Source organism: Pseudorca crassidens, chromosome 11 (assembly GCF_039906515.1).
Source record: "Pseudorca crassidens isolate mPseCra1 chromosome 11, mPseCra1.hap1, whole genome shotgun sequence".
In the NCBI taxonomy this organism is placed as follows: domain Eukaryota; kingdom Metazoa; phylum Chordata; class Mammalia; order Artiodactyla; family Delphinidae; genus Pseudorca; species Pseudorca crassidens.
The window spans coordinates 59,937,242-59,960,094 of NC_090306.1; the positions used below are offsets into that span (position 1 = coordinate 59,937,242).

The 22,853-nt window shown below is 39.0% G+C and overlaps 1 protein-coding gene and 1 pseudogene across 1 annotated transcript in view; one reads left to right on the plus strand and one right to left on the minus strand.

Annotated features, from left to right (window-relative positions):
• Positions 1–9,903: 9,903 nt before the first annotated feature.
• The window catches only part of KCNMB4 (potassium calcium-activated channel subfamily M regulatory beta subunit 4), a 67,659-nt gene continuing 54,709 nt past the window's right edge, over positions 9,904–22,853 (plus strand). Inside the window, exon 1 of the mRNA XM_067697347.1 lies at positions 9,904–10,380. Within this exon, the coding sequence (XP_067553448.1) occupies positions 10,045–10,380 (336 nt within the window). The 5' untranslated portion in view covers positions 9,904–10,044. The remainder of the gene's footprint in view (positions 10,381–22,853) is intronic.
• On the minus strand, positions 19,859–20,691 carry LOC137202872 (hypoxanthine-guanine phosphoribosyltransferase pseudogene; annotated as a pseudogene).

A 22,853-nucleotide genomic window follows, 5' to 3' on the forward strand; every position in this document is an offset into this window, starting at 1 on the left:
GTTTTACACTTTGTTTTCTTAAAGGATGGTGGAATATACCATGGCTTAAGAGTGGTTCATATGAAGATCAATGTAAATTGTGATTTTATTGCCAAAAATACTGAAGTAATCTTCAACTACATTAACAAAAGTAGTGCTCAGAACAAGGTAGGAAGTCTGCTGTGTTTTAAGAGCTGCCATGACTGGGGAAGGCAGAAGAGAATGTGGGATGCCTTCTAGCTACCAAGCAACATACTAAGTGTTTCACATGCATTAATACATCTGTCTTCAGCATAGCATCATGAGGTAGGTTTTTGAGTATCCCCAAAATATCATTAAAAAAAAAAAACAGGAAGAAGGAATGTTTAGCATTAGAGAATGAACTTTGGAAACAGTATCTGTCTTCAAGTATCAAACTCAAGAGCTGTCAGTGAAAGACATATTTCATTTGTGTAACTGAAGGGCAGAACTATGACCCGTAAGAAAGATTTCAGCACAATATTAAAATGTAACTGAGGTAATTGAGATTTTGAAATGAGTTGGTTTGTAAGGCATTAAATTCAACCTCATCCAACAGCCGAGGAGAGGGGCTGGACAGTGTTCTGTATATAAGGTAAGGAGTTGAACTGGGTGACCTCAAGAGTTCCTGTCATTGATTGAAAAAATGTTTAAGTGGGATTACTGTATTTCAGCAAACCTATTTGCCAACAATTTTAAGGTACACCATTATTTTGTATATAAGGAAAAAAAGTTCAATTGAAGTACGAGAAATCACCAACTACAAAATGCATAGCAATTTCAAAGATGTCATGCATGGGAAGAATTGAGTTGATGAGATGTAGCCTTTGAAGAAGAGACAGTGGACAACTAAGGAGAGACATAACAGCTGTCTTCAAATATAAGAAGGTCTTAGATGAAGAAGAGGGCAAGTCTCAAACCAGAAGGTGGAAGTTGAGACATTTTGGTTCTCTATTTTAAGATGCTATCCCACGGTATTAAATGCTTCATGAAGTGAGGATTCCATCAACAAAAAACGTTCAAGCAGAAACTAGATGACTATCACTTGCTATTCAGAGGACTGAGAATAACGTTGGATTCGATAACTTCAGCTCTTTTAAGATGTTGATACTCTTCTTCACCTGAAGTTGAATAAGGTGTCGTCATCAGGGCTAAAAATGATATACTTAAAACACTGACCTAGTCTAAAATGTGCTCTTCTCTGAGTCATAGGTAAGGTTTACTTTAAATTACTGCAATATCTTTGGAAAGGAATTTAATCAAAAAAGAGTTATGACAACTTCCCTCAACTTTTTTTTTTTTAATTTTGGAATAGGAACATGAAACATTAAAGCACAACAAATAGTAAAGTATATGTATGTGTATATTCACCAGATTTATGTATGTAGTTCTACATTCAAAGGAGTGAAGAGAGAGTTATTAAATTTTGAGGTGAATTTCAGCCTGAAATTATACATTGCATTAGTGTGCAATCTCCTGTTTTTTGCCACAGTAGTGATCACAAAAATTAGATTAAGCAATAATCCTCTTATTCATAAAGCTGATCATTAAATTTGATTATAAAAAGCTCAGTTTGGATTTAAACCACTTCAGGAGCTCACCAGAGTCAAAGTTAGCCTCTAGTTAGGTAATTCTCAATGCATAAGAATCAACTGCAAAATATTAAAATACATATTTTAGGCCTCATGTTTACATACTCTGATTTTTGAATGTCTAGGGAGAGGCCAAGAATACAAAATTTGGTTAAGTATCACAAGTCATTTCTGAAGTTAGTGAACTACCAATTACACTTAAACTATACTTTGCCTACTGTGTAAGTATTAACTAGAATAAAATAAAATTCTGGTGAAACCCAACGAAGTTGATCTTGGGACAATGCATTCCTGTGTATCGGGGGTATTTTTATTTTATTTTATTTTATTTTGCAGTACTCGGGCCTCTCACTGTTGGGGCCTCTCCCGTTGCGAAGCACAGGCTCCGGACGCGCAGGCTCAGCGGCCATGGCTCACGGGCTCAGCCGCTCCGCGGCATGTGGGATCTTCCCGGACCAGGGCACGAACCCGTGTCGCCTGCATTGGCAGGCAGACTCAACCACTGCGCCACCAGGGAAGCCCTATCGGGGACATTTTTACTTGATACTTTACTGTATCAACCAATGTTCTAGTGCAGAAACTACATTATTACAGTAGCATTTATTAGAGCAGAATATGAGGAGAGCTAAATCCATTTCCAAGTATAACACAACAAAGATGCTTTTTTTTCCCCCCTCAAATCTTAGCTATTTCCTAGGGATATTTTTGCTAGATTTCCACTTCAATTTGTATGCATAAGAACTGCTAAGGGCAGCTTGTGCATTATCAACTCTGTGTCCATCAACTGAAACTTTTTTTAAATCCAGTCATCCTGTTGTATAAATACTACGACCTGACAAAATTTTAATGATATGTTTATCATAAGAATTCAATATTCAGTTTAAAAAGCTAAATATTTTCAGTTGTCTGCCACAGTTTTCCCTTGGTCATTTAAATGACTTTTTTAAAAAAATTTTTTTATTTTTGGCTGCATTGGGTCTTCGTTGCTACGCGCGGGCTTTCTCTAGTTGTGTCGAGCGGGTGCTACTCTTCATTGCGGTGCGCGGGCTTCTCATTGCGGCTGCTTCTCTTGTTGCGGAGCACAGGCTCTAGGCTCACGGACTTCAGTAGTTGTGGCTCGCGGGCTCTAGAGCACAGACTCAGTAGTTGTGGTGCAGGGGCTTAGTTGCTCCGAGGCATGTGGGATCTTCCTGGACCAGGGCTTGAACCCATGTCCCCTGCGTTGGCAGGCGGATTCTTAACCACTGTGCCACCAGGGAAGTCCCTAAATGAATGACTTCTTGAAAATGCACAATGATGATAGTCTTCATTGTCATAATTTCCTGTCTCTGTTGAAAACCCAAATTATTGCATAGTCTAATAGCTTATGACCACCACTTGACACTTGCCAAAATAGCTAATAACCTACTTACCTTCTCTATAGCAAAACTAAGTTTTCATTTCCAAGGCCTGATAGGCTTTTACCACACCACAAATATATTTCAACATTTTTGTTAGAGAAGGTGAAATAAAACGCCCTATGCCCCAAGTGGTAGTTCCTTTAAGCAACAATTGAGGATACTAGCTGAGGAAAACAAACAGAAATTTTCACTATGAATCAGAGCTAGTCTCATTAATTTTCATAAGCATATCCTGAAACATAATGTTCTGCTAACATGCATTTGTATTTAGCCTATGTAACGTTTTGACCACATAATTTAATTTTTAAAACTTTTAACAAGTGATGTTTTTCTTCCAAACTAATCTATTCTCTAGTATATACTGAAGATAATTTTAGGAATAACACATGAGAGTTCTTTAAACATTTTGGAAGAAATGCGTCAAATTTCAAGAGTGTTATGATGTCAACAAGTGGCTGGGTGAACTTGATTATTTCTAGGACCAGCTCAATGGATACTCATTTTTAATGAAAAAACTTTGAAATTGATGATTATTCAAAAATATACAGCTCAATGAGGAAAAAAATACATGCAGGAATGACATAAATAGTTTCATCCTTTTATAAAAATAAAGATTTGGGGCAGCCAGAATGCTTTGAAGCTACCTTTAAATCTGTTACATACTGAACATTTATTTTAAGATGTAGTTTTAATTACCATATGTAACAGTTGCATGAAAAATAGTCTGTCTTTAGAGAAAATTTGAGCTGTTAAATATTTCTCCTCTTAGGAGTCAGACATGTTTGATTTTTTATTTTCAATGTTTTAAGTAATTTATTATCTTCAAATGGTTAATATTCTTGAAATATAAAACAAGTTATGTCCCTTTATTGAGTGAAAATTATACCTGTTTTTAAAAATTATTTTTTTCAGCTTATTCTAAATGATTTAATATTTGAATATTAAATTAGTTGACTTGCACATCACTTTTTGGAATCCCAATTCTGTCTGATAAATATGAGCCCAAATCATTTTGCAATGGTAATGTTAATTAGTGAACAACAAAATCCACCATCCTAGAAGTGTTTGTAGACTAGATAACATGGAAAAGAAAGGTGCAGACTCTAGTTTTAGAGAATGTTTCCAACTTCAAATTGTCTATTTTTCTTAGCATTTTGGGGTAAGGATATGACTGTAGTTTTCTACACCATATCAAGAGAATACTGAAGAAATTTAAGATGAGCATAAGAAGAAAGGGCCTAAGGACATGACAGTTATCTTCCCACACCTGAAGTTTGTAAGGCAGATTATCATTTGTAAGGCAGACTATCTTTAACCTGTGTAACACCAGAGGGCAGAATAAGGATATTTACATGGATGTTATGGCAAGGCAGATTTCAATTTACAAGAAAGTAAATTGTACATCATACATTTTTAAAAGGTCCAAAAATCAGATGAGTAGCATTAGGAGTTAATGAATTTTTCTTTCTTTTTTTTAATAAATTTATTTTTGGCTGCATTGGGTCTTCATTGCTGTACGTGGGCTTTTTCTAGTTGTGGAGAGCAGGGGCTACTCTTCCTTGCAGTGCGCGGGCTTCTCCTTGCAATGGCTTCTTTTGTTGCGGAGCACGGGCTCTAGGTGCGTGGGCTTCAGTAGTTGTGGCATGAGGGCTCAGTAGTTGTGGCTCGTGGGCTCTCGAGCACAGGCTCAGCAGTTGTGGCGCACAGGCTTGCTTGCTCCGCGGCATGTGGGATCTTCCCAGACCAGGAATCGAAGCTGTGTCCCCTGCATTGGCAGGCGGATTCTTAACCACTGCACCACCAGGGAAGTCCCAGGAGTTAATGAATTTTTAATCACTGGAAGTGTCCAAGCAAAAGCAAGGAAACTGTTATTAAAAGGATTAGGTGATTCCGTGCATTAAGAGGATAGGCTTTTCTTCTACCCTAGAACTATTTAATTACTTGTGTTAACATGTAGTTGTTCCCTGTGTTTACTTCTACTTTGAATAGCTTGAATTTCTAACAAGGCTCTCTGAAACCTAAATACTACACTTAATCTCCCTCTCCTGCATAAAACAGTACTACTTACATTTGCTATGCATCTAAAAAAGAGCTATTTTCAACACAAGTGTTTCAGAGTAAAATTAAACAGGAGGATCAGATTAAATCATCAGCTCCTTGATTCTCTACCCACTGCCCCCCCCCATAGTCAGGTTTCACAATATGGATGTTGATCAAGCCTAACCATACTTGAATGTAAGTATATAAGCACATTTTAAATCTGCTTGTATTACCTACATTTCTTTTTATTAAATACAGAAATTCCTTAGAGATGGCATAGTACAGTAGAAAAAGAATGGGTCTTGTAATCTGCCATAGTCAATACATGCGCAGTCTCAGAAAGTTACTTAATCTTGTTCTTCTTCATCTCACGGTAAGATTAAATTAGAGCATTTGCTTATAATAGGTGTTCAGTAGGCGTCGGTCCATTTCTCCAAAGACAAACACTCTCCCTTTTAGTCACTGTACTAGGAGGTGCTCTCCATATTTGGGAATTATTAAAAGACTCTTTAACAGAACTAGGTGCCGTTAGAGAGTAATACCCAAGTTTTTGAAGAACATGGGAAGAACAAAATCAACTTGGAATAAAAATCATGAAATGTTAAAACTATCTTCTAGTCCAAAACCTTTTGTATGGGGAGGAGGAAACAATCTAAGAACATCAGTTATAAACTATTTACTCAATGTTGAGACCAGAATTTCTTAGCTTCTTGCTTTCCAATTTCAAAGCTGATTTCCCTTTTACTACATATGTGTATATATACCTCCCATAGAAGTTCACTTCCATTAACATGATAGACAGGTGGCAAGAATTTAGGAAATCCAGCCAGCACTTCCAGTACAGTATTATGAATTTACTAATATGAAGTGATTATCTGTGCTTTTTGTTTTTCTTTTGCAATTGCAAAGATAAAGGCTGTATGCAAACAAATTTGAACTTTGAAAAAATATTTTTTAATAATCATTCTTTACTACTTCAAACAAAATGCAAAGTCTTTGGAAGCTCTCCTGCTTAATATGTAGCTAGGTAATATTTAAGATCCCTTCCTGCTGTAATATGATTATAAATATTAGAAATAGGAAGTAGTGTCCTCAATAATTATATGCTCAATATAATAGGTAAAGTTTATGGATAAGAAAAAATAAATGTAATTAGAAAAGATAGTGGCCACATAGGAAATTTATTTCAAATGTAAAATTCTAATGCTAATAACAAATATTTAACATTCACAATGAAGCATGGCAAGAAAGTTAATATCAGCAAGCTGGAAACGATCTAGTACAACTGTAAGCATTTTTTAATTTACGACCAAATGAAAAGGAAACTTAATTTTCTGTGACAATAACAAAATCTAAAGTTATATAAGATAAATGGAAAGGATAAATTTTTTCTATATATTTTTGTTGTTGGATCACTCATGCTTTCATTCATATTTATTCTTACCTAGTTATTCTAGTTGCAAATGTCTAAAACCTATCCAGCATGTGAATTTTAATGAGAAAAGGTGATGATACAGTATTCATTTTCTCCCCTATGTATTTTAGCTATCCAAGTGTACAGTAGCAGTTTGTTATTGAAAAATTTCACAATGTACCAATTTTTAAAACCATGTATAAACATTTTCCCAACATATTCCAAATTCCCTTCTATTCCTAGGATACCAAAGCCCTACTTATGATCATTCTTTTCAGAATCTTTCAATAAAAGTATATATACATATGAAATTGTATATTGCAACTTTAACATCAGTCACAGAACTTCTTGAAGAATAGTGATCATAAGAACAAACTATAAATAACAATGGTTTTAATGTCCTTGTTTAGATAGATTTTATTTTTCTTTTAAAAAGAACTTCATCAAGGCTTGGCCATGATTCTCCTGAAAACATTGTTGCAGACAATGAAGTACATCAAATAAGTCAGTCTGGTTCTAAGTATTGCAGTTTTAATCTTAATTTTAACTGGTGGACAACTATGCAAAGAAAGGACTCGCTTTTCTTTTTCTTTTTTTCCTGTGCCTCTGCCCTCCACGGGAAACACGATGCTCAGTGACCTCAGAGCTTAGCATCTCTGACGTCCCAGGGGGTCTTACTACTATTCTAACTTAAGAGAGTCAATGGTGACCTGTTTTCAGAAACTGAGGAGCTGACATACCCAACCTTCCTTGGAAATGTGAAAAGGCAGCCCCACCTCAAATAAATGAAACTGATAACAAACCCAGTGTTCCATTAAGGATAAAACAGAAATTTGGAAAGTCTTTTGATATGTTTGACTTTCAATGAGAAACACATGAAATAATGAAAGGTTCAGAAGAGAAGCAAGCTAATTTAAAAATAGGAAATAAGAGGAGAAAAGTAAATGTTTAAAGAACAGAAGGCTAGATGGCAACAGTTTCTTCAAATACTTTTAGAATAATTATAAAGAAGGACAGTGACTAAATGCAGAACTTGAAAAAATGGATTTAAAAGCCTTTAAGAATTTAAGTTAAATTAAGACAGAATTTTCTGATGTTTGTTCTCTAGATTTACTTGGAAGACCATCTTGCTTCAGTTTTGAGGCAAAGGGTTCATTCACAGAACTCTTTGAGCTCTGGAATCATAGAAAAATGAATCATATTCATTAAATTATTTTTAGACACCCCATCCCTGTGTTTTATGAACGCTATAGGAATTAATTCTGCCTCAAGGTCAAGTTGCTCAGCATATCAGAGCTATGAGATCTTATAAGATAATAGGATCTTATTTGCTCACCACTGCCTCAGATGTTAGATTGGCTTTAGCCTTCTTGAAAAGGAAGATAATTATAACCTGCCGTAGGAAAAAGATTCACGCTGAAAATCTGTGATCTTAGGTTAAGCTGCTTCAACTATTAAACTCACTTTTCCTTTCAGGTAGTGTGTGTAACCACTAACAATGGTCTTTATGCCAACAGAAAGGGAAGAAAATAATTTAATTCCTAGGTAAAGAAGGAAAGAAATCTAGTCTCTCAAAACTTGAAAGGTATTAAAGTACAAAGTTGTCTTCTCCAAACCCTGCACCTTCTTAATTTATTCAGAAAAACACTTAGGGTCTTCCTGTAATTAAACTTGCTTTACCCCTTGCTTGGAAATACTGTTACCTGCCACATCAAGGAGTACTTCAAAGTAGCAAATCGGGACTTCAGCTGAAAAGTACTACACCAGTAAAGTAACATTTGAAATCCAAGAAAGAGAAGTCAAGAATTCCATGACTTGGTGTTTCCATATGCATCAGGAACATAACTGAATTTAATTAAGAGTATATTCATTTGGGACTTGCAAGTCAAGAAAAATATATCTTTATATATTTTGCAAAGTGAACATTCTGACTTCAAAATGTAGGTCGAAACAGTTCTCCAAGTTTGATATTTTGATAGAAGTGTGGTTTGGAGAAAGATCATCTTAACTTTTTTTTTAAAGGTCACGAAAAGTATAGAGGCTGAAGGTATGCGCGGGCGAGGTGGGGAGGTGGGTGTGGAGGGAAGAATTAAGAGAGCAGGACGCAGCTCTAGGAACGGTACCTGTCCCAAAGTGAGTCTGAACGCCGCTATCGCCTTGCACAGCGCTCCTGGAAAGCTCATCTACAAATTCCGGGATGGGCCAAGGGTGGCAAGACTCCTAAGGAGGGAGACAGAACAGAGAAGATCCTGTTCTCGGGAGGCCGGGAGCGAGGGGACGGTCCTGATGGGGAGAGTGGTGTCTCCTTCCAGGGCTGCAAGCCTCTGCACCTGTTTCCTCGGGTCCCTACTCAGTCAGCCCCAGCCGTAGGGCAAATTGAGTTGGGGTCGACCCGGCAGCCGGAGACCTAAGTTGCCGCGAGGTCCACCCAGGACCCAGGAAGCGACTTTCCCGGGTCTTGCCCGTCGCAGGTTCCTGCCCCCACGTGCGTTGCCTCCACTGCAAACTCCGTCTGACTCAGCCTGTTTGACTCCTCTCCTGCTGCCCTCCGGGCCGGGCTGGGGCCGGGGGAGCGCCGGCTGCGCCGGGGCAGTGGGCAGCGCCGGGACCCTGAGGCCCGACCGTTACAGCGCTCGCTGGCGGGGAGGGGGCGGTAGCGGGTCACGCCTCCCGTCCCGCCGCGTGCGCTCTCGCCCCAAGCGTGGCAACTGGCGCCAGGGTTTCCCCGGGGGCGCCCCCCAGCGCACGCCGCTCGCCCGGGGGTTTCCAACCTAGTCTTGCTGGTCCCGGCGGCCCGTTTCCTCGGGAGCGCCCGCCGCCTGGCCGCTAGCTCACTCTCCCCGCTGGCTGACCAATCCCCGTTTGGAGTTCAAAATTCCCGCCGCTTCACTTGCGCTACACCCTCTCCCTCGTTTGTTTTTTTGTTTTGTGTTTTAAACTTTCACTCCGGTTAAATTATATTGACCCTAAGCTTTATCTCGGATGTCCCTCCAAAGGGATTTAACGAGAATCCCGAGCGCCAGCCGCCGCTATCCCCGGGGCTCGCCCGCCCCTCGCCCACGGGAAACGCCCCGGGGCGGGGCGGGAGGACTCAAGTCGGCGGCGGGTGGGGCCGGGCGGAGCTGCCTCCCTCGCGGGGGAGCCCCCGGGCTCGCCTCAGCCCTGCGGCTCCTGCCCTCGGGGCAGCTGCCCGGCGAGTCCGTGGAGCAGCGGCAGGCGGGCGATGGAGACTGGGAGACACTGGGCGAGAGGAGGCGGGGTGGGGGAGGCGGGGAAAGCGCGGGGGCGGAGGCTGGCAGGGGGCGCTGGAGGCAGGAGCCGCCCGAGCGCTCCGAGCGCCCGAGGGTGCAGGAGGCTTTGAAACCGCGGCAGCGCCGCGAGCCTCCGGGGCCCGGGCGGCGGCTGGGCGGGGAGGTTGGGGGGGCGCTGCCGCCGCCGGGGGCGTCGCCGGCCTCAGCCCCTTTGTTCTCGCGCGCTCCCCCTGGCCGCCCACTCCCCTGCTGTCGCGCGGCGGCGGCTCCTCCCGCCCGAGGCAGTCGGGCTCTGCGCCGGGGGCGGGAGGGGGCGGGGGGAGCGTGCCTGCCGCCGGGAGTGGGGGGCGATGGCGAAGCTCCGGGTGGCTTACGAGTACACGGAAGCCGAGGACAAGAGCATCCGGCTCGGCTTGTTTCTCATCATCTCCGGCGTCGTGTCGCTCTTTATCTTCGGTTTCTGCTGGCTCAGTCCCGCGCTGCAGGATCTGCAAGCCACGGCGGCCAACTGCACGGTGCTGTCGGTGCAGCAGATCGGCGAGGTGTTCGAGTGCACCTTCACCTGTGGCGCCGATTGCAGGGGCACCTCGCAGTACCCCTGCGTCCAGGTCTACGTGAACAACTCCGAGTCCAACTCCAGGGCGCTACTGCACAGCGACGAGCACCAGCTCCTGACCAACCCCAAGGTAAGGACGCCCAGTGAGGGATGCCTCGCTCCTGCGGAGATCTTGAGGTTTGGGGGGAGCATCAGTGTTAGACCCTTCGCGGGGTGGCTCGGAGTATGCTCGCATTACCAGGAGGCGACGAGGCTTCGCAGGCTATACTCAAACCAGGAGTAAATACATCGGGGAGCCCCGGGTCCCCCGGTCCTTCAGGCGGGTTTGTGCACGGCGACCCGTGCGTGGTGCCCGGAGGCTTTCTTTACACACCTGTCTTGCCTGGTCCCAGATTTTGAGGCCTTGGCCCAGCTTAGGTTAGGGCCCTAGAGGGTTGACTTTGGAGAAATGCAAGGAACCGAAAGTTAACTTTTCCTCCGGTTAAAGCCAGTGCGTCGCGGGGATACACCTACTCCGGCGCATGGTCAAGGTCCGAGCTCCCACTGGCCGCGTCCAGAACTCGTCTTGGGAGGTGCAGGGAGTCTTTTAGCCCCTTGAAAGGTGTTAGAGGTTTCCTTGCCTTTTAACTCTTGACAGACGTTTTTAACTTGTGGTCCAAAGATGAACTTTCGTGGGTCGACAAACGACGTGGAATCAAACGCGAGATTCTGCGTAGATCCATTTTGGGCGGGTACGGCGGACTCCTAGTCTTCATGAAATAGATTGTCAGAAGGGTCTAGAGGCAGCCTAGTGACTCCTAGGCTCTGTGTGCCTAGAAACAATTGGGAGCCACCTGGGAAACGGTAAAACTTTCTGAAAATAGAAAACCGTCCGTGAAATGTACCGAATATTCCTTCCTTTGCAACTTTTTTAGTTCTCACAAGCAAAAACGAGAAAACCTGGTTAAGACTCGAGGGATGGAGAGCAGAGAGAGGGACGCTCAGAAAACTGTTCCCAGTGGAGAAAAAAACTTATAAAAAGCAGTGTCCTCAGTCTGTGAACTAATTGAGCTTTGTAGTGCACCTGATTTTGCAAGAAGGCTTTTCTTTCGTTTTTTCTTTCTTCTCTTGGCCTTTTTTGCTCTTCTTGTTGCTTAACTATCAAAGTAAAGATGTGTATCTTCTTTAAAGTTACCGGCATTTTCCCTCTTTGTGAGAGCAGTGCTTGAAGATCAAGCAAGAAAGCTGTCCATAAGGGAATGAGTCTTGTGTACACAGGAACAACTTTAAGTGTGACAGGATATAATTATATCAATCCAAAAAAAGAATTCTATCTCAATAGTTTACAAGTATTTAAAATAAGCTTATCATTTCTCTACAGTAAACCTCTTGTTCTTGTCTCCTAAACAGTAAAATCTTGAATTGGGGAAATTTTAAAAAGGGAATTCCTTTAAAGAAAAATATATGGCTTCTCTTAAAAAAGATGCTCTTGCTGACAAAGGAAGAGGACCTTAAAAATGAAGATAATATATAAGCAGTAAATATAGAAGTACAGAATTTAGATAGAGTATAATGTTCAAAGTCTTGAAGAAGCAATAATGTTTCAAAGACAAATGTTGTAAATTAATCTGCTCAACGCTCAGGAATTTCAAAACAAATTGCAGGGTTTTAGAAACATCACTTTTTTCAGGATTAAATCATTAATATAAAAGAAAGGTGTCAAAAAGAAATAGTGATTTAGAAATTATATGGTAGTTCATCATTTAAAAGGTGTTGTTATAATTGGTGAAACATTGCTAATTAGTTTAAGATTGTGGTTCAGGCACTAATAAATTACATACATTATCTAATCAAGACATTGAGAAGGTAGAATTTACTACATAAAGGCTGTTTCACAATTTCCAGGTAATTTTGAAGGATCTGACAAAAAAAATAAATTGGGATTTAGGACATAGATTTTTAAGTCACTTGGAAAGAGTGGTAATGCTTTATATGTAATCCTAGGATTTGATATTTCTCTCTTTTTGTTGCAAATAATCAGTTTTCTTCCAGTGCCAGTTTGGATCCTGGCAACAATCGTTTTGAAGAAGTATCTGAACAAAATAAGATTTTATAAAATAAAGTATACAAGAAATGACAGAACTGCAGAAAGATATGTTAATGTTACAGAAAATGATGAACAACATCCCATTCAATTTAGTCAAGGTTTCCTCGGCCAAAGCAGTATATGTCTCTTTATCCAAATTATGATTGCATCGTACCATTTATAGAACATAAGTATGTTCTTTTGCAGTCACTTTTTGACTTTTGAGCAATGAAGTGCTCAATTTGGAAATTCTTGTAAGCAATTAGTGATGGAAAAATTCAACTCAACCAAAATATTGTGCCAGAGTCCAGTATGTAAGCAGAATGTTTCCACAGTGCCTTTGCAATTAGGCAATACCCACGGCCCGTTGCTGTTGCATCTCGGCTACCCAGACCTTACCTTTTTATTGAAGGCCTGGGTGCCCCACCCATTCTCTTTGTAGAATGTCTAGATTCCCTACAGTGTCATGGATCCTAATCACCTTCAACTTTCTCTTCTTCATGGCCCACTACCACAAGAAGCCATTTGGGAAATCTCTTTTTAGAAAAAGAGAACAAGGACTTTCTCCCCTCCCTTGAGTTTGCTGCATTAGATACAGTAAAAAGCAGGGAAGGGGAAAGAATATTGCACATATCTAACATCTTAAGCCATAGACTACTAAAGAAGACAGTGTGAATAAATTTGACCTTTGACTAATAATTTCTTTAAAATATCTTTAAGTCCTATTCAACTTACGTTTTGAGTCATATCCTTGTTTCTAAAGCAATCACTGTATTCAGCCATGTAATATAGTACTCAAGTCAGTTATCCTAATTATCCAGTCAAGTCCTAATTATCCACAGGGCAAGGATCTGCTCTTTGAATTGACCGTAGCAAAATCTAAATTTGGGGTCAGCTTCCTCTGGCTACTGTTCTCATCACTGCCTTATCTCTTTGTGACTAGCAGGTGTGTGTGCTAAGAGGTTTTGTTCTCATCCATGGCCATACATTAGAATCACTGGGGGAACTTTAAAAAGAAATTCTGGGGGGGGCATCCCTGGTGGCGCAGTAGTTGAGAGTCCGCCTGCCGATGCAGGGGACATGGGTTCGTGCCCAGGTCTGGGAAGATTCCACATGCCGCGGAGCGGCTAGGCCTGTGAGCCATGGCCGCTGAGCCTGTGCGTCCGGAGCCTGTGCTGCGCAACGGGAGAGGCCACAACAGTGAGAGACCCGCGTACCGCAAAAATAAATAAATAAATAAATAATAAATAAATAAATTCTGGGGAGTTCCCTGGCAATCCAGTGGTTAGGACTCCATGCTTTCACTGCCGAGGGCCCGGTTCAATCCCTGGTCAGGGAACTAAGATTCCGCAAGCTGCGTGGCACGGCCAAAAAAACAAAAAAAAGATAAAAAGAAATTCTGATGCCTGGGTCCAGCCTTCACAGATTCAGACTTGGTCTTGGGTGGGTCCTGGGCATTGATGTTTTTTAAAAAGTTCTACAAGTAATTCTAGTCTGTAGACAGAGTAAAAATAAACACTGGCTTAGAAAATGTCCTCATCTGTTGTGCAAGAAAAGTAAAATAAGAACTGAAAGGGTTCATTGTGATTAATATTTGTGTGTTTGGGTTAAAAGATGTTGCTGATGCTACTGAATCTAGGGAGTTGGTGTGAAAGGGGGACTCAAATTCTGAAGGAAAAGAAGAGAATCATTTAAAATTAGTTTAATGTAAATGAAACGAACTTACGCAGTTCCAAACATTTAAAATTGGTTTAATGTAAATGAAATGAGCTTGTGCAGTTCCAAACATTTGCTTTTGCCTCGTTGATTACATTGGATTGCAAAGAAAAGATGAATTTTTAAAACCAGCCTCTTGTATATGGAACAAGAGAGAGCAGGTGATTAGAGGCAATATGTTTTATTTTTGAGTTTTTTTCTTTCTCTGATATGAAAAACCTAGAAAGAGAGGACAAACGTCTATTTCTAAGAAACCAGTGCTACTGTAAAAGTAAGAGAAACGCATTCAAGAGAATAAAAACTTAGGCAAGAACTAGAAAAGCTTCAGGCTTTAAGTATATACCCTGAAATTGGGTGTAATGAACTACAGGGAATTGTGGCTTAGTTACCTTCTTGGTATCCTACACATCCATACTAGAGTGCCTCTCCCCGCAGCACACACACACTTCCTGTGTAGATGGTGTGGTCCGCTGGGGTTCATTTATGAACTCCATCCTTGAATTAAATGTGCAATACTTTGTGCTCTAGGGAGGTCCATCACATCAAAACTAAGTAATAAAAGGCTCATCTGAATTGTGACAGCTTGTCTATAGTCTTTATTTCTTCATGAAAAAGTGGCTTACTATGGTTGTTTTTCCTCTGGTGACGATATGAAGTAATACTGGGGATGTATATAAAATTTAATTCCACAAATACTTCTTCAGCATCTATTATGATCAGAGAACTGGGCAAAAAACAGGAGGACATACAAAGATGAGTTCATTCATTTAACAAATATTTATTAAGTGCCACTTTGTGCTGTGTGTGTGTGTGTGTTTCCAGGTTCTAGGACTGGAATAGAGATCAGGCTGGAACCCAGGGCACAAAGATCAGAGCCCTGGGGGTAAGACAGGAGAGTAAGTTGGGGCCAGTAATGCAAAGGTCCTTGACAGATAGGATGGGTTTTGTGGACATTGGGAAGCCATGGTAGGAAGAGTAATGCCCCCTACCAAGGATGTCCACACCCTAACCCCCAGAACCTGTGAATATCTTATGTTACACAGCAGAGGGGAATTAAGTTTGCAGATGAGTGACGTTTGCTAATCAGCTGACCTTAAGATAGGGAGATATCCTGGTGGGCCAAGTATAATCACAAGGGTCCTTAAATGTGGAGGAGGAGGTCAGAGGGATGCAATTTGAGGAAGACTCAACTGACTGTTGCCAGCTTTGAATACAGAAGGAGGACACAAGCCAAAGAATGCAGGCAGTCCCCTTTTCCAAGGGAGTGAGAAAAGGCAAGAAAATGGATTCTTTCTTAGAGCCTTCAGAAAGGAATATAGCCCACCTGGTGTCTTGATATTAGTTCAGTGAGACCCATTTTGGAATTCTGACCTTCAGAATTGTAAGGTAATACATTTGTGTTGTTTTGAGCCACTACATTTATGCTCTAACAGCAATAGGAAACTAATACAGAAGTCAAGGAAGGCTTTTGAGTAGGTGACTAATATGATAAGATATTTGAAAACTTGGTCAGATAATATCCACTTATATTATGGCTCTTTAGAAACAATCTAATCTGCAGGCTGCTAGGATTTTCCTGTCTGAGATTACTTATCATAATCCTTCCCTGACATCCATTTGTGGATGCTTTTATGAAGTTCCCAATTATTTATAAGAACTCCCAAAATTATGTATCTCAAACTCTAATCAGAAACTTTTTACTTTTATAAGAGAGATTTGTGATGTTACAATATATTTCAGTCAAAGTTTGGAGGAAAAATGCATACATTTTATCACACACTTGCCTCAGAATTATAAAGATTTTTACAAGTTGTCAATTTTGTTTATCTAAAATGTTTTTGCTACTCATTTATGAATGAAGATGTCAAGTTTTATTTACCTTGGGTTTAAAATTTTTTTTCCCGTCTTTAGCAGAATTTCATATTGAGTTCCTAGATAAACAGTACATTTATATTACAATTATCATAAATATTCGCAGTAAAATACTGAACAGAATGGTTTTTAATATTACATATGTTTCTTACTATTCCTCATGCTGTGCCTGTGGTATTCTCTAGGTCACATAAATCAATGTGTAAAAATTTGTACTTTCGAGTTTTAGTAATACCCTCTTTTCTTTTAAAATAAACACTTATAAAATTGAAAACTGGAATTCCCTGGTGGTCCAGTGGTTAGGACTCGGTGCTTCCACTGCAGGAGGCACAGGTTCAGTCCCTGGTCGGGGAACTAAGATCCCACAAGCCATGTGGCATGGCCAAAAGAAACGGTGGAGGGAACTATGTGCTTATTAAATTATTTAAATTTATGATCATTTTTGTAAATAAACTAATCAGACAAACTTGTTTCATGTATTTGCTTGGTTGAGTAGCAGAGTCCAGCAGATTGGGTCACTAGAAGTTCTCTGTATACCGAAGCACATGTGAAGAAATATCCATTCATCTAAATTCTTCTGTGCCATTCATCTAACTGATGCAGTAGACCAAATGGACTTTGAAACCTTATCCAATGTCCAATTTACTAGTTGTAATCTAACAATATTGCAGTAGCATATATTGATGTTGTATCTCATTAGCAGAAACTAAATCCTAGAAAATTACATTCTAAATCCTAGGAGTTTAATCCAGTTTTTCCTGTGTAATAAATATATTTATACAATTGTCTTTATCGACACAACTTTATTTAAGATAGTTCTTAAGAATGGAAAACCAGACAATAATACTGCTTAGTGAGAGTAAGATCTATTCTGATTATAATTACCTCTGTTTCCTCTGTTACAAGGAGAAAAATGGCAAAAGAAAATCATCTTTATCTCTCTAACACCAGCTTCTATTCTGGAATCTTTTGTTTCTATCAATAGTATCATTATTCTCTGGTATTAATACATTATCAATTTTCACTGCCACTATCCTGGTCAAAGATATTATCATTTGCTTTGATTATTATAGTATCTCTTTACTAATTTCCTTATATCTAGTCAATTTCTTCCTCCAAACCAATGGTTCTCAAAGTGTGAGCCATGGATGAGAAGCATCAGCATCATCTGTGAACTTGTTAGAAATGCACATTCTCAAGTCCCATCCTAGACCCATTGAATCAGAAATTTCACCCTAATTTCTGATTTAGTGGTTCTGTGTTTAATTCAAGAATTTATACAGTAAAAAAGTATATAACTACCAAGCTAATAAGTGGGGAAAATGAAATAATATAAAGCAAGCCATTTTTTAAAAATGCAGTAAAAGAAAGTAAAAAGAATGTAGACAGGTAGAATAAATTAAAAAAAAAAGGTAGTAGATTTAAACCCAAATTTATAATTATATTAAATATAAATGGACTAATTCTTCCAATTAAAAGGTAGAGATCATAGACTGGAAAACATACAAACATCAACCCCCCAAAAAAATGAAGAAAGAAAGGCTGGAGTACTTGTATTATATGAAATACAGTAGACTTTGAAGCAAAAAAATGTTACTAGAGATAAAAAGGGACATTTCATAATTATAAAAGTTAATTCAACAAAATATAACAATTGTATATTGGGAGGTACCTAAAAATACAACCTTGAAATACATAAAAACAAAAAAATTAAAGCAGAAATATGTAGAAATATCTCAAGGGAGAAATATACAAGTCTATCATGATGAGAGATTTTTAACACACCTCTGTTTGTAACTGATAAGCAATCAGACAAAAGCAATATCAATGCACATCCAGCAGATTTGAATAACATGTTTAACAACTGACCCAACTGACATATATAAAATAGTATATCCAGTAGCAGCAGAGTGCACATCGTTTCAAGTGCCCGCATAACATTTCCCCAAACTGATCACATTCTGGGCCATAAAGAAAGCCTTCACAAATTTCATAGCAGTGAAATAATAAAGATTTTATCCTCAGTGAAATTAAGCTAGAAATGATTAAATTTTACTGAGAGACATAGAAGATGTGGGAAATTCATTAGGGAAAGAGTGACCTTATGAATAAATGGTGCTTGAGCAATTAGCTCTACGTAAAAAAGAAATAAAATGTGATACATGGGGCTTCCCTGGTGGCGCAGTGGTTGAGAGTCCGCCTGCCGATGCAGGGGACATGAGTTCGTGCCCCGGTCTGGGAGGATCCCACATGCTGCAGAGCGGCTGGGCCCGTGAGCCATGGCCGCTGAGCCTGTGCGTCCGGAGCCTGTGCTCCGCAACAGGAGAGGGCACAACAGTGAGAGGCCCGTGTACTGCAAAAAAAAAAAAAAAAAATGTGATACATACTTCACACCCATAACAACAAATTCCAAATGGAATAAAACCTAAATGTGAAAAGAAAACTATAAAACTTCCAGCAGTTGGAATAGGAAAATATCTTTATGACATAGGCCTAAGAAATATTTTCTCAAATAAGGCTTAAGGAACAAATCATAAAAGGAAAAGATTGATACATTTGAACATGTTAAAACGATAATTTCCATATGACTAAAATTATTGTAAACAAAGTAAAAATGTAAACCACAGACTAGTAGAAGATAATGGTAAAACAAGTAATCAGCAAAGGACTATCCAGCATTTGTGAAAATGTCTACAAATCATTAAGAAAATGACATATGACATAATGGGAAAATCAGTGAAGGTTATGTACAGTCAATTCATGAAAAAACTCAAATGGTCAATAAATGTGAAACAATGCTGTATTCCAGTAATCTCAGGGAAATTCAAATGACAACAATAATGGAATACCATTTCACACCCATCAGATTGGCAAAACTTAATGTTTCATAAGACCAGGTGTTGGTGAGGTTTTGAGAAAATGTTAAATCCTACTGATTGCTGGAAAATTGGTTCAACCACTCAGAAAAATAATCAAACATATCAATAGTATGTGTAACTGAAGTTGTGCATACCTGACAACCACTGTGACAATCAAGTGAAGTGACAACAATTTCACTTCAAGGAGTTTACCCTAATAAAACTATAACATGTATTCAAGGAAGTATATATGAGGATTTTCATTGCAGAACTGTTTGTAGTAGTGAAAAAGTAGAAACAATCTAATTGAATTTATTCGGATATTGGATGGGGTACTTTATTTATTTTTCTTTTAAAGAGACAGCCTTTATTTTAAGGATTTTTACATTGAAGACTTCAAAAAGTGGTAGGTTTTTAGAACTTATTGACCTGTATTTAAAAGGAACTGTTGACAGAATTTTACCAGAAATAATCTGAACAAGTGGGAAAATACAGTTAATACTACTGAAACCTACTAAACTAATTCCAGGACATATGGTTTATCTGACATAACGATACCTCTAAATACTGCCACTGATATGAAACTGACTGCTTCTTACTTTTCTAAACACACAGTGGTATAATTAACAATATTCAATCACTTCTGTTCTTTCCTGAATATATAAAAATTAAAATACCAATTAAAAAACTATTCTTCTTGGACTTCCCTGGTGGCGCAGTGGTTGAGAGTCCGCCTGCCGATGCAGGGGATGCGGGTTCGTGCCCCGGTCCGGGAGGATCCCACGTGCCGCGGAGCGGCTGGGCCCGTGGGCCATGGCCGCTGAGCCTGCGCGTCCGGAGCCTGTGCTCCGCAACGGGAGAGGCCGCAGCGGTGAGAGGCCCGCGTACCAAAAAAAAAAAAAAAACTATTCTTCTCTTTAAATGTTTCTTACAGATACTATTTCAATATTTTCATTCAATAGTGGTGTGGTTTAAGAGATTTTTCATTCACAAGTCAAACAATCCACCCAAAGGGAACTGATAGTCTGTAGGTTCATTGTGCAAATAAAGAGTTTCGGAATGAAGCAACTGACTTTTCTAAAGTACAAAACATAAAATTCTTAGAAGATACATTCAATAAGCTCTACTAAGCAGCTGGCCACAGAACTAGAACATTTGATAATTTTCCTGGTGAATTCAATGGAGTTCCAGATGTTTCCAAACTCAACTTGAACTCTCATCTTCAGCTTTGTATTTTGCTTTTCCAGTTTTGCTAATGACACAAACATGATTCAAATCCCTGAAGTATTCATTATAGTCAAGGGCATATCCTGCAACAAACTTGTCTGGAATTTCAAGTCTAACAAAGTCTGGTCTATATCCAACACTTCGAGGGATCCTTTTCACCAGCAAGCTTGCAACCTTGACCATCTTTGGATTATGCTGCTTGACCAAGGAAAGCAAGGTTTGCATTGTTTAGTGTCAATTATATCTTCAACAATCAAGACATTCTTTCCAGTTAAGGTTGAGAGATCATCTCCACCAATTACTTTTATGTCACCTGTTGACAGGTGACATAAAGATAAAATCTACATTTTATCTACATAAATTTTATCTACATAAATCTTTATCTACATAAAGATAAAATCTACAGTCATAGGTATAGATCTATCACTATTTCTGTTTCAGTGCTTTGATGTAATCCAGCAGATCAGCAAAGAATTTATAGCCCCCCCTTGAGCACACAGAGGGCCACGATGTGAGAGCCTTCCATCTCCTTCATCACATCTTGAGCCAGCCGTTCGGTCCAGTCCATAATTAGTCCATGAGGAATAAACACCTTTTCCAAATCCTCAGCATAATGATTAGGTCTACAACATAAATCTAGGTCATAACCTGGTGCATCATCACTAATCACAACGCTGGGGCTGCGAGTCACCATAACGGAACTGGCTGGCGCGGACTGATGGCAATCTGCTCTTTTTTTAAATTAATTTTTATTGGAGTATAGTTGATTTACAATGTTGTGTTAGTTTCTGCTGTACAGCAAAGTGTGGGCTACTTTAATAGGAACCTCGTAACAGTAACCTAAACAAAGGAACTACTAGGTTTTTTTCTTTTGTAAATGTATGAGCTTGTAAGCAGTCTGTGGGGCTGTGCCATTCTGATCTGGAAGGTCATTCAAACACCCAGTTTCTTACTGTCTTGTTGCTCTAACTGTCCCTTAACGTGGTTTTCCTAACTTCATCACGTCTGCCTTTTAGGCAGTGAGAAGAGTGAAAGAGAAAAATAAAAGGCAGGCAGCTTCCTTTAAAATATATATATATATTTCAAATATTGTAATATTTGCCCTTTTAACGTGTACAGGGTTTTGGTATATTCACAGAGTTGTGCAACCATCATTGCTAATTCCAGAATATTTCCATTCCTCCCAAAAGAAATCTCATGCACATTACTATGCACTCCCAATTCCTCCAGCTTGGTCATGGTATATAATCCTTTTTATATGTTCCAAGATTTAGTTTAACAGCATTTTGTTGAAGATTTTTGCATCTATATTCATAAGGTATATTGTTGTGTAGTTTTCTTGTGATATCTTTGTCTGCTTTTGGTATCATAATAACAGAATGAGCTGGGATGTATTACCTCTTCTTTTTTTGGCAGAAGAGTTTATGATTTTGCACCGTGGTCAAGTGGGATTTATTTTAGGAATGCAAGGTTGGTTAAACATAATAAAATCAATGTAATACAACATATTAATAGAATAAATGACAAAAATCACATGCATGTATATGCAGGAAAAACGTTTGACAAAATCCTTCCTTGACTTAAAAAATCAACAAACTAGGGATAGAAGGGAACTTTGTCAACCTGATAAAGGGAAACTATGAAAAACCCACAACCAATATCATACTTAATGATGAGAGACTGAAAGTTTTCCCCTAAGATCAGGAACAAGACAAGGATGTCCACTCCTGCTACTCACGTTCGATATTGTACTGTAGGTTTTACTCAGGACAATTAGGCAAGAAAAAGAAACAAAAGACAGCCAGATTGGAAAGGAAGAAATAAAAGTATCTCTATTCACAAATCACATGATCTTGTATATAGAAACTCCTGGAGAATCCCCTAAAAAAAAAAAAAAGCTATCGGACCTAGTAAATTCAGCAAGATTGCAGGATACAAAGTCAATATACAAAAATCAATTATATTTTTGTACACTAGCAATGAACAATCCAAAAGTAAAATTAAGAACACAATTCTATTTACAGTAGCATCAAAATAATCAAATACTTAGGAATACATGTGACAAATTTAACAAAAGAATGTAAGACTTGTACCCTGAAAACTACAAAACACTACTGAAAGAAATTAAAGAAAAACTAATTAAAGATAACCTTTGTTCATAGATTGGAAGACTGAATATTGTAATATGATGGCAACACTCCCCAAATTGATCTATAGATTCATTACAATTCCTATCAAAAACTCAGCTGGATTTTCTTTGTCAGAAGTTGACCAGCTAATCCTGAAATTCAGATCAAAGTACAAGGGACCCAGGATAACCAAAACAATCTTGAAAAAGGAGAACAAAATTGGAAAACTCACACTTTCCAATTTTAAAACTTACTAGAAAGCTATAGTAACCAGGACTGTGTGGTACTGGCATAAGGAATAGATTCCAAATCTATGGAGTAGAGTTGAGAGTCCAGAAATAAATGTATACATTTATAAGTAATTGATTTTGACAAGGGTGTCAAGAGCATTCAACAGAAAAAAAAAGTCATTTTAACCAGTGGTGCTGGAACAACTGTTTATACACATGCAAAGGAGTGAAGTTGGACTTCTACTTCACACCATATACAAAAATTAATTCAAATTGATGAGAGACCTAAATATAAGAGCTAAAACTATAAAGCTCTTAGAAGAGAGCATAGGTGTACATCTTTATACCTTTGAATTAGGCACAGTTTCTTAACATGACACAAAAAGCATAAGTAATCAAAGGAAAAATAGGTAATTGGACATAATCAAAATTTTAAAATGTTTGTGCTTTGAAGAATACCATCAAGAAAGTGAAAAGACAAACACAGAATGAGAGGAAATATTTGC